The sequence below is a fragment of the Gymnoscopelus microlampas genome (assembly GCF_963454915.1).
Source record: "Gymnoscopelus microlampas genome assembly, chromosome: 6".
In the NCBI taxonomy this organism is placed as follows: Eukaryota; Metazoa; Chordata; class Actinopteri; order Myctophiformes; family Myctophidae; genus Gymnoscopelus; species Gymnoscopelus microlampas.
The window spans coordinates 55852740-55870357 of record NC_139943.1 but is presented as its reverse complement, the minus strand read 5'-3'; the positions used below and the strand labels follow the sequence as shown (position 1 = coordinate 55870357).

The window sequence follows — 17618 nt, the reverse complement described above, 5'->3', positions numbered from 1 at the left end:
ATGCCAGAGGTCAATCTCATAATGTACTTACCAGTGCCAACGTTTTATTGTTGTTTTTTCGTTTTTTTCATGTCGCCATAGACCTTGTTAAAATCCTTAAGATTGAGCTCTAAACTGCTTGTAAACATCGCGGAGATGTGTCTGCGTCGACCAGTGAAAACCACGTGTCAAACGGAATCTCCATGTTGTATTTAGAACGGTTTATGTTAAACAGTGATCAGCGAGGAGAAAAACTACAAAGAGGAAATGGCGTTTCAGTTTCGTCTTTTAGAACAGAGGCCGACGGGATCGTCAAAACCGGATCCCGAATAATTCTGTTTCCGGTGGTGTTACAATGAAATGTGCCATATCGAAAATTGAAAAAAGTGCAATGTGAACTTTTTTTCGAAAAAAAAGAAAAAAGCACCACTTTGCGTAGGTCTACGCGACTGGCACGTGGCGGCTTTAAATAGGTTTGCGTAGATCTACACGACTGGCAGTCAATGTGTTAAAAATGCTTTTACTTCATGTGTCACCAAATATCACAATACGTTTCCAATAAATATATGTAATAAATATGTGCAAAGAAATAAATTGACAGTGAGCAAAAATACGAAATGCGGTCAAACAAAATATATCCCTCCCATCTCACCCTACCCCCATGGTCAAACCAGCCATAAAGGTGAGCAGGTGAGTGCCATTACTTATAGCCGCATTACTTAAGCTCACAACGCGTCGTGATGCGACGCGTTGTGAGCTTGTAGATCGGCTATTTTCAAATAGACTAGGTATAAAATAGGCCTAAAGTGGTTAATGTATGTTTTATAATGTAATATATTCATATCTGCAAAGTAACTAGTAACTAAAGTTTTCAAATAATTGTAGTGGAGTAAACGTACAATATTTGCCTCTGAGATGTAGTCGAGTAGAAGTAAAAGTATAGACAATTGGAAATACTCTACTCTAAGGTAAAAGTACCTAAAAATTGTACTTAATACAGTACTTGTAAATGTACCTAGTGACTTTACACCACTGTCAATCAGTGCACACATACAAATATAAACCCTGTTTGGCTCATACACACATTGCAAAAAATGTATATACACTAGAAGTTCGGGCCGCTACGCGGCCCGAACGTCTAGCGTGACGCGTCGTTCACTTTGCAGTGCCACCTTACAGGCACCTCACAGTGTGAGAGAGAGTTTTGTGCTCTCCTAAATCCACGGCAGGCTTTGAAAGTACCCACTTCAGAAAGAGGTGACGTGCATCACCTCTCCAATGACCAAAACCCACTATGGAAGCCGTCGAACTGGTGCGATCTGACGGCATCCTAGAATTTATAGGTAGGATGTGATGTCATGCGTGATGTCATGCTGTCGTGAGATTACGTCACACTGGCGTTGTGTCCATATTCGGGACGACCGTCTCATCGTGATGTCAGATTACGTCACACTGGCGTGATGTCAGATTACGTCACACTGGCGTGATGTCAGATTACGTCACACCGTCACACTGGCGTCGCATACGGACAACCGACATGGCGCAGGATTCAAATTGTATATATATATATATATATATATATATATATATATATATATACTGCATGTACACATTCAGTATTTGATTGTATATATATATAACACAATCATGCAGTATATGGTCAGATAGATGTATTAGAACACATACAGTACAGTATATGGTTCAGGATCATCACATCTGGGTCGGTTATGTAAGCATTCTGCACCACCATGGTCAGCAACCATGTAGGCTATACTTCTACTTGAGTGCTGTATTTAAGTTAATCTTTTTTAGTATCTGTACTTTACTTGAGTATTTGTATTTTTGGGGTATTTATGACTGACTGACTTGCTGGCTGACTGACTGACTGACTGACTGACTGACTGACTGACTGACAGTGGTGTAAAGTAACTAAGTAGATTTACTCAAGTACTAATGTTGAGGTACTTTTACGTTTTTGGAGTATTTCCAATTGTCTATACTTTTATGTAGGCAAATATTGTACTTTTACTCCACTACAATGATTTGAAAACTTTAGTTACTAGTTACTTTTCAGATATAAATAATGACATTATAAAACATACATTAACCATTTTAGGCCTATTTTATACCTAGGCTATTTGAAAATAGCAGATCTACAAGCTCACAATGCATGGCATCGCGACACGTTGTGAGCTTGTAGATCTTCTATTTTCAAACATTTTAGTACTTTTACTTTTGGTACTTTAAGTACGTTTTGATACCAATACGTTTGTACTTTTACTCAAGTAAATTTTGAATTCCGGACTTTTACTTGTAACAGAGTAGGCCTACTACTGCCTGTCTGTCTGTCTGTCTGCCTGTCGGTCTGTCTGCCTGTCTGCCTGTGTGTCTGCCGACTGCACACCCAGACTGCTAATCCGTGTGATTATTACGGTGTTAGTGCATCTACGACCTTGACCCTGACCCCAGAGGTCTCTGTGACACTTTAAAAGGTTTGTTGGACCACACATCTGTTTGTTTTGATTTGTTTTTATTGCATGTAATCAAATCCCGTTTGGAGCAGATGTCTGTTTTCACACTGCCTGCACATCAGTTCTAAAGATGATGACTAGAGCTATATAGTCATTCTCATGTTTCACATTGACCCAGTTTTTTTAGTCTGACACTACCTGACATCATCGTAGGGACACTAGGGCCACAGCTAACAGTATAAAAGGACTCGATGTGCGGCGCAAATCGACATTGTTAAGCATTTACGTTGCGTCTGACATCAGAGCCAAGCTCTGGTCAAACACTGCCACTAAACAGGAGTCCAACAGACTACAAAAAGAGACCGAGACAGAGATACGCTTAAAGACAATAGAAAATAGTGAAGATTATCTCATGGTCCAACCAAGCGCCATGGAAGCAGACAGTTACCAGCCTCATGCTTTTTGGAGACCATTTCCGAGCGTGAAGCCGGACCTGGACCAGATCTGGCCTGAGCTGCAGGCCGGGCTCGAACAGGTTTACGGGCGGCAGACCTTCAACAACGTCAACAAGGCACGCGTCATGGAACTCTACACACTGGTGTATACCTACTGTTGTAGCAGCGTGCAGGAGGACACGCCCACCACAAACCCACACCTCGAGAAGTACGGAGGTCTAGAGCTCTACAAGAGACTCAAAGTGTTCCTCCAGGACCACGTAACCCTCCTTGTTCGGGACGGAGAACACCTGAAGGACGAGCGTCTGCTGAAGTTCTACACAGAGACGTGGGAGAACTACGATAGCTCCAGTAAGGTTCTCAACCACATCTGTGGCTACCTCAACCGCCACTGTCTCCGACAGCAGCTCGACGAGGAGGACAACAAAGGCGTCTACGAGATCGAATGGCTGGCGTTGGTCACGTGGAGGGAGTGTTTTTTCAGAGCCCTGAACAAACGGGTCACAGATGCGGCGCTGAAGCTGGTCGAGGAAGAGAGAAACGGAGGAAGCATCGACGGCAGGCTCATCAGTAGCGTGGTTCAGTCTTACATTCAGCTGGGTCTGAGTGAAGAAGACACCTTCACCAAGAGCTTGTCGCTGTCCGTGTACAAAGAGTATTTTGAGAGTCAGTTCCTCAGCGACACGACTCACTTCTACACGCGAGAGAGCAAAGAGTTGCTGCAACGGAACACTTTCACAGACTACATGAAGAAGGCTGAGGCTCGTCTGCTGGAGGAACAGCGTCGTGTCCAGGTGTACCTCCATGGCTCCATTCTGGATGAGCTGACCAGGACGTGTGAACAGGTACTCATAGAGAAACACCTGAAGAACTTCCACTCTGAGTTCCGGAACCTTCTCGGCGAGTTCCAGAAACTTCTGGAAGCTGACAAGAATAAAGACAGCGATAATGTTTACCACCTCGACCTGATCCTGAACCACCTGGGAAGGATGTACAAGTTGGTGTCTCGTGTCCCATGCGGCCTGGAGGAGATGAAGAATTATATGGAGACTCACATCTACAGCCAAGGCATGGTCGCCATCGAGACGCGTGCAGAAGCTGCTCTCAGTGACCCTCAGGTTTATGTCCAGACCATGCTGGACGTTCATAAGAAGTACAACGCCCTGGTCACGTCTGCCTTCAGCGACGACGCCGGCTTCGTCGCCGCCTTCGACAAGGCTTTTTGTCGTTTCGTTAACGACAACTCAGTCACCAAGATGGCTCAGTCCTCCAGCAAGTCTCCTGAACTGCTGGCCAGGTACTGTCACTCGCTGCTCACGAAGAGCTCCAGGATCTCGGAGGAGGAAGAACTGAAGGACACCCTCAACCAAATCCACAACGTGACGGAGCTTTTTAAGTACATCGAGGACAAGGACGTGTTCGAGGAGTTCTATTATAGGACTTTCGCTAAACGTCTGGTCAACCAGAACGGCGCCAGTGACGACGTTGAGCTTAGCGTGATCAAGAAACTAAACTGCGGGTTTAATCACAAACTACAAACGATGTTCAAAGACATCGAGGTCAGCAGACGCCTCACGGAACAGTTTCACATTTCCAACTCGGAGTCGCTGGAGCTGGACTTCAGCATCCAGGTCTTGACCTCCGCCTCCTGGCCCTTCAAGCAGTCCTGCACCTTCTCGCTGCCCTCCGAGTTGGAGCGGAGCTTCCAGCGGTTCGCAGCCTACTACGGCGACAGATATGCGAGCCGTAAACTCACCTGGCTGTACCAGCTGTCTACAGGAGAGCTGGTGACCAACTGCTTCGAGAACAGGTACACTCTGAACGCGTCCACGTTCCAGATGACTGTTCTCCTGCAGTACAACGCAGAGCTCGTGTGCAGCGTCCGGCAGCTCTCCGACAACACGCGCATCCAAGCGCACGTTCTTACGCAGGTTTTGCAGAGCCTGTTGAAGTCCAAGCTGCTGGTCCTGGACGACGACGGGGGGGTGAACTCGGGGGAGGAGGTGGACTTCAAACCGGAAACACTCCTCCGACTGAACCTGGGATACAAGAACAAGAAGCTGCGGGTGAACCTCAACACCACCGTGAAGCTGGAGCAACAGCAGGAGCAGGAGATGACGCAGCAGAACACAGAGGAGGAGCGCCGGCAGCACATCCAGGCGGCCATCGTGCGGACAATGAAGACGCAGAGGACGATGAAGCATCAGCAGCTCGTGGCCGAAGTGCTGCAGCAGCTGTCCTCCCGCTTCACGCCCCGGGTCGCCGCCATCAAGAAATGCATCGACATCCTGATGGAGAAGGAGTACCTGGACAGAGTGGAGGGAGATAACGACACGTACCGCTACCTGGCCTAAACACCTGGACGCACCTGGCCTAAACACCTGGACACTTAACGTTACCTGGCCTAAACACCTGGACAGATAAGGTTACCTGGCCTAAACACCTGGACATGTACCACTACCTGGCCTAAACACCTGGACACACCTGGCCTAAACACCTGGACACTTAACGTTACTTGGCCTAAACACCTGGACACTTAAAATTACCTGGTTACCTGGCCTAAACACCTGGACACATAATGTTACCTAGCCTAAACACCTGGCCACTTAACGTTACCTGGTCTAAACACCTGGACAGATACCGCTACCTGGCCTAAACATTTTTTTTGATGCCAATACTATTCTATTTCTAGACAGGCCTACTTTTACTTTAAAAAAAGTATTTTTTTACATTGGGCTACAGTATTAAAAACTTTTTTTATATTGGACTACAGTATTACTTTTACTTAGATCTGAGTACTTCTTCCAACACTGCCAGCAACTGGAGCAGAAATAGATTTTGGAGAAGAGACAGCTTGTCAGAGGACGAGAGAGGGAGAGAGGGAGAGAGAGGGGGAATACAAATGAAGAGAAAGAGATTAGATATGGTTACAGTTAACAATTCAGGTGTTTATCAGATGCTCTTATCCAGAGAGATTTAAAAACTACTAGATCAGAGTAAACATCATTTACATATTTAACATTCAGCAAGGATTGTTAGTTAGGTACTCATAGGAGTTTGTGCAGTGAAATGTGCCAAACAATATACGCGAAACCTTTTACGTTCATAACAACAGAATCAAAGATCATGACCATAACAAACATGTTATACTTGCTAAAATAAAATAGCTCTTTCATTGCTCTCATGCTGTTTTCTCGTTGTTACCTCCACGCTACACAAAACATGGAGACGCGTGGAAATCTGTTTCTCACACTTCCAGTTCCAATAACACGAGATGAGAAATTAGCAAGAAAAAAAATAAATAAACACACATGTTATTCATTTGATTAGCTGCAGCTGTGTTTCTTACATCACGGTGTACTATAAGGTCAGTGTTATGCAGCCTGCCATGTTTTTACCTTGCTGTAGTTTTTGAGGATCCAATGGAGTTAGCTGGTTTTGTCAGAAGACTTTTTAATACTTTTCATTGGTTCAATATTTTTTTAATCAACACACAGACGTAAAGGGTTGTTCAATAGCACTGATTTATGGAAAAAAATACAAAAGCGGAAAAATTGAGTTAGCTGGTTTCTGCTGGACAGCAACGAATACTAGAGGTTCAGGCCACTATGTAGGCCTCACATCTAGAGTTTGGCCAATATGTCTGAGTCATAGTGTCAGGGATCGCGGCCCTCACCTCCCACCGACGTTGCACCGCCGATCCGACCAGTATATCGGAGTCATAGTGTCAGGGCCTTTGTCAGAGTACCTGTTGTACCCGTCTGTCTGTGTCCCTGTTGCACGCATATACTGTCTGTCTGTGTCCCCTTTATGCCCATATATGGAGATCCCTGATGTCATTAGTATATGCCCATACCCTGTATATTGGCATGCCCATATATGGGCATATCGATGTGACAAGTTGTTTTATTTATTTGTTTGCTCATAAGTTACATGATCTCAAAACATTGTTAATTGAGTGTCTCTAGACTTTCCAAATGTAGATAGATTGATTGAATGATTGACTTTCCTGAAGGACATTTGTTCCGTTCAACAGCTCCGTACATACATTCATATAGGCCTATACAAGTAAAAAGAAGCATGATGAATATACAAAATACATTACATCAATAGAATGCAGCGAAAACTATACATCAAAAGTAAGTTAAAAGTCCTAATAAAAAAAAGAAAACACAACTGTAAGAATGTAAATTAGCTGACCTTCCCCCCAGTGCTTCATTGTACAGTCTAATGGCCCCAGGGATGAAGGAGTTCTTAAACCTGTCTGTGCTACACTTCTGTGATTGATTGATTGATTGATTGATTGATTGATTGATTGATTGATTGATTGATGTACTTTATTTAGTAAGACATGAGAACAACAGTACATGGAAGTACAAATTCACAATACGAGGTCTACTAAACTGGAAGACTCATTAAAGCACTGGGCTTGTTTCAAATTAGTTCCCCACGCACACAAATCATGATGACATATAAGAGACAGACAGATATACACACTACTATAGAATGTCATGCAATCAGTTTACAGGTTACTGGTATGAAGAGTGAAAAATATGTACAAAAGAAGAAAGAGAGAGGGGGGGGGGGGTAGGGGGGTGGGGTAGGTTAGGACTTGGACAGGGGCCATTTTTCAATTGCAGCCTCCTGAAGGTGTATCTTTAAGACAGTTTTGAAAGTGAGTAGGGTTTTACACTCCTTTACTCCTTTTGGTAGGGCATTCCACATTTTTTGATGAATAGCATGAGAACGAGTTCATTCCCTTTGTTGAGCCAAATCTGGGTTGAACATGATTTGTGGAGCTGCCTCTGGTGTTATGATCATGGACTTGATTCACATTTTGGAAGTATTTTGACAAATACAGGGGGATCCCAATGTTGTGGCGTATCTTGAAGACCAGGCCCATAGCAAGTTGCTGTACTCTGTCCTCAACCCTAAGCCATCCAATCCTAGCAAAATGAGCAGGGGTTAGATGGGTTTTGTGATTGAGGCCAAGTAGTAGCCTTACAAGTTTGTTTTGGGATGTTTGGAGCCTTGTTTTTAAGGCCTTGGAGGTGTTGTGATACCATGAAGTGCATGCATAATCATAATGACCTTGTATGAGGGCCCCTGCAATAATCTTCAGAGTATTCTTACTGACTAGACGATCAATCCTCCACAAATAGCGTATTGTTTGGATGACCTTTTTGATCACTTTTTCTGCGTTTTTGTTACCGGAGAGGGTTGCCTCCAAGATAGAACCCAGGTAGGTAATTTCCTTCTTTCTTGTGATAACATCATCACCCACTTTGATCGTGAAACTCTCAGCCTTACTAAGGTTGGGACTGGACCCAAAGAGGATGGATTCAGTTTTACCCAGGTGTAATGAAAGTTTGTTGTCGGAGAGCCAGATGCAGATCTTGTTGAGTTCAGTGCTGAGAGTTTTCTCAACCTGCAGCCTGTCCCTGTCCGAGACCAGCAGAGCCGAGTCATCTGCGAACAGGAACAGTTTGCAGTCGCACGCTGAAGACATGTCATTCACATATATCAGGAACAGTAAAGGTCCTAATATACTTCCTTGAGGAACTCCACAAGTCACTGGGAGGGGAGGGGACTGGGTGCCGTTTACTTCCACCACTTGCTCCCTCCCTTCCAGGTAGGATCTCATCCAGTTTACTGACGTATCATGAAAACCTATTGCTTTGAGCTTATTGATCATAATTGGGTGATTAACGGTGTCAAAGGCCTTCTGGAGGTCGAGCAGCATGACCATGCCGCAATATTTGCCCGTGTCAACATCTTGTTTGATAGAGTCGTTCAAATAGAGAAGGTATGTGTCAGTGGAGTGGTTTGTTCTGAAACCAGATTGGAATTTGTAAATTAGATTGTTCTCGGCAAGGTACTTATCGACCTGTTCATAGACTATCTTTTCCATGACTTTCGAGATGGAGCTTAGAATAGAAATAGGGCGGTAGTTGCCAGGGTCTAATTGGTTCCCTTTTTTGTACAGGGGGGTCACCCTTTCTTTTTTTAAGTCGTTAGGGACCCGTCCCTGTATGATGGAGAGGTTTATTATGTGAGTAATGATTGGAGCAATGGAGGCGGCTGAGTCTTTTAGAAATTTGGCGGGGATGTTGTCGAGGCCAGTGGCTCTGTGTTGTTGGAGTGCACTCAATTTTTTAAACACCTCATCTGTTGTCACAGGGGAGAGTTTAAAATCATCTTTGCGTACACCCTGTTTTTCGTAAAATGAGTCAACATACTCTCCACCATAGCTCCCAGAGTGAGGGGGTAGTTTTTCAACCAAATCTGAGGCTACGGTCGTGAAGAATATGTTGAGGATTTTACTCACTTCCTGTTTGGTTGTAGTGAGAGAGCCATTAACCATGAGGTTTATGTTTGTAAACCTGGTTTTCAATAATGATAGAATCACTGAATGTGCTCCTCTGTGAGTAAAGTGCTCTGTGCAGTGGGTAGTGGTGTAAAGTAACTAAGTACATTTACTCAAGTACTGTACTTAAGTACAATGTTGAGGTACTTTTTACTTTACTGGAGTATTTCCAATTGTCTATACTTTTACTTCTACTCCACTACATCTCAGAGGCAAGTATTGTACTTTTACTCCACTACAATTATTTGAAAACTTTAGTTACTAGTTACTTTGCAGATATAAATTATTACATTATAAAGCATACATCAACCATTTAAGCCATATTTTAAACCTAGGCTATTTGAAATTTGCCGATCTACAAGCTCACAACGCGTCGCACCGTACATTTTGATACCAATACTTTTGTACTTTTACTCAAGTACATTTTTAATGCCGGACTTTTACTTGTAACAGAGTATTTCTACATTGAAGTGTTGATACTTTTACTTAAGTAAAACATTTGAGTACTTTTCCCACCACTGGCAGTGGGAGCCAGCTCTCTTCTCACCACAGAGTCAAGCTCAGTCCCTATCACCTTGTGTCCCTCTGTCTAGCGTTTGCCTCCCCAGCACACCACAGCATAGAAAAGGAGCGGCATCTTTAGTACAGTGGTTCTCAAACTCTTTCGTGCCAAGGACCCCCAAATAGACACATATTAGACCGCGGACCCCCATTTGAAAAGATAAGCCAGGGACCCCCATAATAGAAGGTTTTTACGGCTCTCTAGCATTGATTTCAACCATTTTAATTTCAAGGACCCCCAGTTTGACATGCATTAGGCTACGGACCCCCATTTAATGGCATGTATGTCTCTGGGACCCCAATTCATATTGTAAAATCAATGTTAATTTAATGAGAGTGTACAAATGGAACCAAATGGACCAAATTAGGGTCCATTTGGTTCAATTTGTACACTCTCAGAGTTACAGACCCATAAGGGTCCATTTGGTCCCTGTCCATCATTTAGCTGGGGACCCCCTGGAACCCCCTCAAGTACCCCTGGGGGTCCTCGGACCCCACTTTGAGAACCAATGCTTTAGTAGCTTCCTGCTGATGGATGGTGAAAGAGGCCAGTCTCCTCAAGAAATACAGCCTACTATGTGCCTTCCTGTAAAGACTTTGGCTTTGGCTCCTGACCAGTCCAGTCGGTATCGGCCAGATTTGACAGACTGTCTGGCCATAAGTAGACAATAACAGCAAGAGTTTAGTTTCTCGCGCACGTGTGTGTGTGTGTGTGTGTGTTTGTGTGTGAGAGAGAGAATGCAGTATGACTGCAGTGTACCACTCTGTATTCTGATGTGTTTCGGTGTTACTGAAGACCGCAGTGTTACTGTAGCAAGCTGCAGCGTGTGTGTGTGTGTGTGTGTGTGTGTGTGTGTGTGTGTGTGAGAGAGGAGTATTACTATACTTTTGAGGTCCAAACATGGAGATGGAACAGCCTTCTAGTTCAGTGTTTGAGGTCCAAACATGGAGATGGAACAGCCTTCTAGTTCAGTGTGTTTCTCAGTGTTGTTTCTAGAAGTTACAATGAGGACAAGATTAACTTTGGAGTCAGAGTTAGATGAGCCATTTAGGGGCTAGAGGTTACGCGTTAGATTTAGGGTTAGGGTTATACTTTTTTCGACTTCTTGGAACGATTAACATGTGAAGTTGATGCCAACTTGGATTTTCCAACCAGTCACAACCGACTTCTTTTGGGGTTAGATTTAAGGGTTGGATTTAGGGGTTAGATTTAGGGGATAACACTCGCGTGACGGCATTAAGTCGACCTACCGCACAAGCGGACGTGAAATGAAATTTACCTTTTCTTCCAACGATTTCATTGGCCACATTGGGCTCCACACGTTCTAAATATCGACTAGCTTTGCTTACACAACATTTCAATCCCACTCACACCTCACACGTAGGTCTACCCTTCATTTGACTCAGAGGCAGGAACTGGAACTGGAACGTGTGTCCGGGAGGAAAATATTCCCGAAAACCTGGCCAGTGGCAACCCACGTCCTTAAATACCTGCAGTTCAGCTTTTACTTTGGAAAAACAATTCACTAGTAGCGACAGAGTAAACAATGTTTCCTGCTGTCTGCAGCCTGTGTCTGTCTCCATGTGCCCAGACAGATGCATATCTCATTGAAGAGCATATAGGTATGACGAGGGAAAGTGCGCTCCATCGGGAATGGTAACTAAGAGAGCCGATGTGTAAAATCTCATGACAAAAACGTATTAAACAGCGCCGTAGCTGTGAGGAGCTGGAATTAGGCTACATAGGTCTAAGAAGTGCTTCCGTATAGGTCACAGACTATTACTTGGATAATAATTTGTTCGACAACACACAAACGGGGTTTAGCAAATGGTTACATTTACACTTTGAGAGAGAGAGAGAGAGAGAGAGAGAGAGAGAGAGAGAGAGAGAGAGAGAGAGAGAGAGAGAGAGAGAGAGAGAGAGAGAGAGAGAGACACAGAGATGTCTCTGTCAGTTGTGTGCCTGTAGATGTCAGTTGAATAGTCTAAATCCAACAGTTGACAACAGTTCCAAGTGTTGAAAGTATGACCTTGCGCGCGGGCTATAGGCTTCGCTTTGAGCCACGGATGCAGGGCTGGGACGTTTGCAGCAGCACACAGACACAAATCGCTCAGACAAAGTATAACCGAAACAGCGAGGGGTAATCCGATTAGACATTTAGAGGTTAGATGGGTTCTGATGGCTATTTTCTCATTCACCCATATAAAGTACAGATTACGTTCAGAAAGGCAACAAGAAAATTCACATAGGCAGCCATTGGGTATGTTGATGAAATAGGCTCTATGCACAGCAGCCATATTGGGAATGAATTGGGCCCCTTCCTTACCTCCTTCGCTGGTGTTACCAATGATAGTAATTAAGGCTCTGTTCCATTTAGTGTGGCATAGTGGTTGTCTTATTTTCAAGGACCCCCATAACTCTGAGAGTGTACAAATGGAACCATTTGTACACTCTCAGAAGAGTTAGACACCCACCATAAGGGGCCATTTGGGAACCAAAATGGAGTGTTTCTAGTGAGCCAACATGCACGATATCAGCACCGTGACCAGAATGGAACAGAGCCTTCATTAGTATCATTGGTAACACCTGTGAAGGAAGTAAGAAGAGGCCCAATATGGCTGCTGTGCAAAGAGCCTATTGTATTAATTGTACGTAGAGAGATGAAGGTTACAGTATCACAAGGCAGCAGCGGGGTCCCTCTCGCTAACGCGAGACAGAAAGGACTGGGGTTTTAATTTGACCCGTATCAGTTTGATAACATAAACATGACATGTTAGATGATGAAGATGACACAGCGTCCAAGTGTCTCTAGGGCAACACTTTGGCCCCTGTCTGAGTTGCGTTGAAGTGACCCAGTGCTGGAAAGTTCTTACCCCATTAAGACCTGGAACGAATCTGTGTCACTTTAGATTTCTTTGGCTATTCAAAAATAGCAGATATACAAGCTCATAGCGCGGCACCGAGTTCCGCGCTATGAGCTTGTAGATCTGCTATTTTTGAAAAAAAAATAAAAAAAAATGTTTTAATTTTTTTCCCAAAAACTGTTAGGATTTGATTTTTTTTAAAGAATCGCCTCAGGTCTTAAATGGTTAAAACAATCTGCTCTGACTCACAATATTATAAATTCCAGCGGCCGATAGATATCAACCCAGCAGACAAGATGAGACATTTTCTCCTGTAGAGAAAATCCTATCAGACAGGATAGAGCAGGCACACTGAAACAGGCCCTGACTTCTGGGTGAAACGTGTGTGACTAGGCTTGACATGGATATGACATTTCAACAAGACCCACCCGGAGGAGAAAATATGTTCCTGCAGGTTCAAGTTAGGCCAAGCTTGACACTATAGACAAATGATTATTATAAGAATATATATCAGGCTCGGTTTGGAGTTATTTTAAACACAGTTTTCGTTTTTATTTAGAGGGAGAGTTCGCTATTCGCACAAGGGGATGAACTTTGCCAGGTTTCGAGCTGACAGTGACGTGATCCCATTAACTATAACAACGACGCATCTCTAGGCGGTCTGAGGTGTGAATACCTGCCCTACTTGGGGGAGAGTGGGTGAGAGCAGATCTAACCAACAATTTAGGTACAGGCAGTGGTGGACAGTAACTAAGTACATTTACTTAAGTACAATTTTGAGTTTGTTTGAGTATTTCCAATTTCCAATACTTTCACTTCTACTCCACTACATCTCAGAGGCAAATATTGTACTTTTACTCCACTACAATTATTTGAAAACTTGAAAAAAAGATATACATTATGATATTATAAAACATACATTAACCACTTCAGCCTATTCTATACATAGGCTATTTGAAAATAGCCGATCTGCAAGCTCAAAAACATTTAGTACTTTTACTTTTGGTACTTTAAGTACATTTTATACTTGTAGTTTTTACAAAATGTTTCAGATGGAAAATGAAAAACAAAACAAAAAAAAACACAAGATCATTTGGATTGAATATTTAGGAAAAGGGGAACTTTCTGAGAGAGCAGTATGGTGTAAAAATGATAAGCACACGATATCATGCAGTTTTCCTTATCCTTCCTTTCCTTATTTTTTATATCAAATGGTGTGTGCACCACAGAATAATGTGTTAATGTTGACACATAACTTCAATATCAATTTCAATCTCAACAATTAGGCTTTGAAATTACAAATGTGTACAAACTAAAAATCCCATATGAATATCAATATCAAACTCAACAGTTACCTTTCTACAAATGTAACTGTTTTGGAATTAAATCAAATGGTGGCCTACCACAAAATTTCAATATCAGACAACAATAATAATAATAATAATACCTGAAATTATCTCCAGTTGTGGACACGCGTGCACGCTCGCTCGCCGCGCGTTCACCTACACAGCTGTCACTGCAGTGGAGTCACAAAAGGTAGTATGTTTTAACTTTTCTGAAAACCAAGTTGGGGGCCACATTGGACCTCTTTGGGGGCTGCATTTGGCCTCCAAAACACACATTTTGCTGCATACCAGTGTGTGTGTGTGTGTGTGTGTGTGTGTGTGTGTGTGTGTGTGTGTGTGTGTGTGTGTGTGTGTGTGTGTGTGTGTGTGTGTGTGTGTGTGTGTGTGTGTGTGTGTGTGTGTGTGTGTGTGTGTGTGAGGGCAGCCAGGAGAGGAGTTAAGAAAGGAGGACAAAGAGGTGCAGAGGGGTGGCGGTTGACAGTACAGTGGAGTTTTATTTATATCTGACAAGTAGACAAATGATGGAGTGGAGTGTGTGGGGGGGAGGTTGTCAGCAAAAGTTTGGGGCGATAACGAAGCAAGGAGTGTGTTGTATTATTAATGTGCAATGCACTCTGGGTAATGGTGTAGTCAGCTCATTTTGCACTGCAGAGCGTCCCGCTACTCGCACACACACACACGCACACGCACACGCACACACACACACACACACACACACACACACACACACACACACACACACACACACACACACACACACACACACACACACACACACACACTTCACAGAAACACAGACAGATTCTATCCTCGGGGTGTAAAAGAGAGCGCTGTGGCTGAAATGATAATCCCACTTATTTTTAGTTTCATATCATGGTCTGTGTTTTAAGATTTGGAGTGATTTGGAGTGATTTATATTATTTATTTACATATAGAATTGCTCCATAATGGATTTTAATATGGCCTTTGTTCTGGGGAACAGACAGGAGGGACTCAAGTAAAGTACAAATTCCTCAAAATTGTACTTAACTTTTTGAACGCCATCGACGCGTTTTCGAGTCAATTGCTACTTAATCCATCCACGCCGTCGACGCGTTTGGCGCGTTGATAGCTTTTTCATTGTTTAATCAGCGGTCACGCTGTTCTATGTAACTTCCACCATCAGATTCGCTTTTCTTTTACTTTCCACTCACCCGGATGCAGAATTAATTGGATTCCGTTTCCGGTCTCGGTTTTATCTTGAACATCTTGAGCAAAACACGTTTTTTTCACACGGTATAAAAAACGAACGGTTACATTTTCTTTTCTCTGGACGACGAACAGTGATCGTCGTTGTGTTTACCAACAATCTGAAACCCGATCATAAGCTAAGCTAAGCTAAGATGCCCAGCGGAAGGAGGGCGGAGAACGAAGAGAGCGAGAGAAAATGTAACTGTTTGATTGCTGGTCGATCTGTGGTGTGTGTTTATAAACACGGTCAGACAAACGATTAAAATGGAATCGCTGGCGCTGGGTGAGTACATCATGAAAATACTCTGGCAGTCAAAGAGTTAAGTACAGTACTTCAGTAAAAGTACTTAGTTACTCTCCACCACTGGTATTTAAACACAAATATTTGTTTTATATTTTCCAGGGATATGTCTGGTGTTGGGGTGTATGATCTATCCAGACGGCTGGGACAGCGACACAGTGCGCAGGATGTGCGGGGAGGCGACGGACAAGTACAGCCTGGGAGCGTGCTCCGTGCGCTGGGCCTACATCCTGGCCATCATGGGCATCCTGGACGCTCTCATCCTCTCCTTCCTGGCCTTCGTCCTGGGGAACAGACAGGACGGACTGATGACCGAGGAGCTGCTGGCCGAGAGCAAAGGTCAGTAATATGCCTTGAACCGTCTGTCTGTCAGTCTGTCTGTCTGTCTGTCTGTCTGTCTGTCTGTCTGTCTTTCCATCCATCCATTTTCTATCATATTTGATTACCGGCGGAAAGATGCTAATGTATCCGGTAGGAGACTCAAAGGAGACTCTTTGAGTCTCCTACCGGAACCACTGCCGGTCATCAAATTATCGGCTCTGGAATGCAACAAAACAAAATAATAAATCCATGAATTCAAGTCTCTATGGCGTGTGCAATTGATAGAAAATAAGTCATTTTTGGGGTGAACTACTCCTTTAAGTAGCTAAGTACATTTACTCAAGTACTGTACTTAAGTACAATTTTGAGGTATTTGTACTTTACTGGAGTATTTCCAATTTCCAATACTTTTACATCTGCTCCACTGCATCTCAGAGGCAAATATTGTACTTTTACTCCACTACAATTATTTGAAAACTGTTTCTTTTTTGTTTTTGATTATTATTACAAAACATACATTAACCACTTCAGCCTATACATTTCGGCCATTTGAAAATAGCCGATCTACAAGCTCACAATGCGTCGCGATGCGACGCATTGTGAGCTCGTCGATCTGCTATTTTCAAAAGATTTGTATGCATTTTACACATTTGAAAACTCGCGAAATGGGACATTCTGCATAATGAGTACTTTCTACTTTTGTACTTGATACTTTTACTTAAGTAAAGAAAAAGAGAAAAGCAAAGGTTAATAGCTCTGTCTGTCTGTCTGTCTGTCTGTCTGTCTGTCTGTCTGTCTGTCTAAGAGTGTTGTCATATAGATGCATTATTTAAATCTGTCTCTTTCTCGAGAGTATACATTACATATTTACAATGGAGAGAGAGAGAGAGAGAGAGAGAGAGAGAGAGAGAGAGAGCGAGAGATATTGTTGCAGTTTATAATTCAGATGTGTATCCATAGTGACAAACTGTAAGATCACAGTAAGTATCATTTACAGAATCAACATTCAAGAAGGATCATTGAGTTTTTGCAGTGAAATGTGATATATAATAATACAAGATATGATATATGAACTCTAGTAAATAAATAAACAACAATGGTTTCGGGTTTCAAGCAGTGTTGTTGTTGATGTGGAGGAGGACCATGTATATGTCACGGGAGAAGGGAAAAAAACGTGTACACGTGACGCAGAAGTCTTCCGCGAGGAGATGTGGAGAGAGGTCGAGCTTACACTTCATGTACACTCGCTGCATGCGGACTCGGAGAGCCGACTCGGCTCCTCCACTCGACTCCACTCCTCCAAAAAGCAATTACCAATTGGGCCCAAACTATATCCGGGTCAAGCTGGAGTGACCGAGTGGGAGTGAGCGAGTGGCCGAGATTTGGGGTATTGGAATAGGCTCTATGCACAGCAGCCATATTGGGAATGAATTGGGGCCCTTCCTTAATTCCTTCACAGGTGTTACCAATAATACTAATTAAGGCTCTGTTCCATTTAGTTTGGCACAGTGGTTGCCTTATTTTCAAGGACCCCCATAACTCTGAGAGTGTACAAATGGGTCCATTTGGTTCCATTTGTACACTCTCAGAGTTACACACCCACCACAAGGGGCCATTTGGAAACCAAAATGGAGTGTTTCCAGTGAGCCAACATGCACAATATCAGCACCCTGGCAAGGAATGGAACAGAGCCTTCATTAGTATCATTGGTAACACCTGTGA

General features: G+C 43.3%; 2 protein-coding genes across 2 annotated transcripts in view; both read left to right on the top strand.

Moving 5' to 3' along the window:
• The window catches only part of LOC311047911 (LHFPL tetraspan subfamily member 3 protein-like), a gene marked incomplete at its 3' end in the record, with an annotated part of 26928 nt that extends 9665 nt beyond the window's left edge, over positions 1-17263 (top strand). The window contains exons 3-4 of the mRNA XM_084060859.1: positions 15678-15914; positions 17088-17263. Of these exons, the coding sequence (XP_083916985.1) occupies positions 15678-15914; positions 17088-17263 (413 nt within the window). The remainder of the gene's footprint in view (positions 1-15677; positions 15915-17087) is intronic.
• On the top strand, positions 2881-5259 carry LOC311047912 (cullin-1-like; the record flags this gene model as incomplete). The annotated part of the gene is made up of 1 exon (XM_084060860.1): positions 2881-5259. One exon carries the CDS (start codon positions 2881-2883, stop codon positions 5257-5259), a length of 2379 nt encoding a protein of 792 aa, XP_083916986.1.
• Positions 17264-17618: the final 355 nt, after the last annotated feature.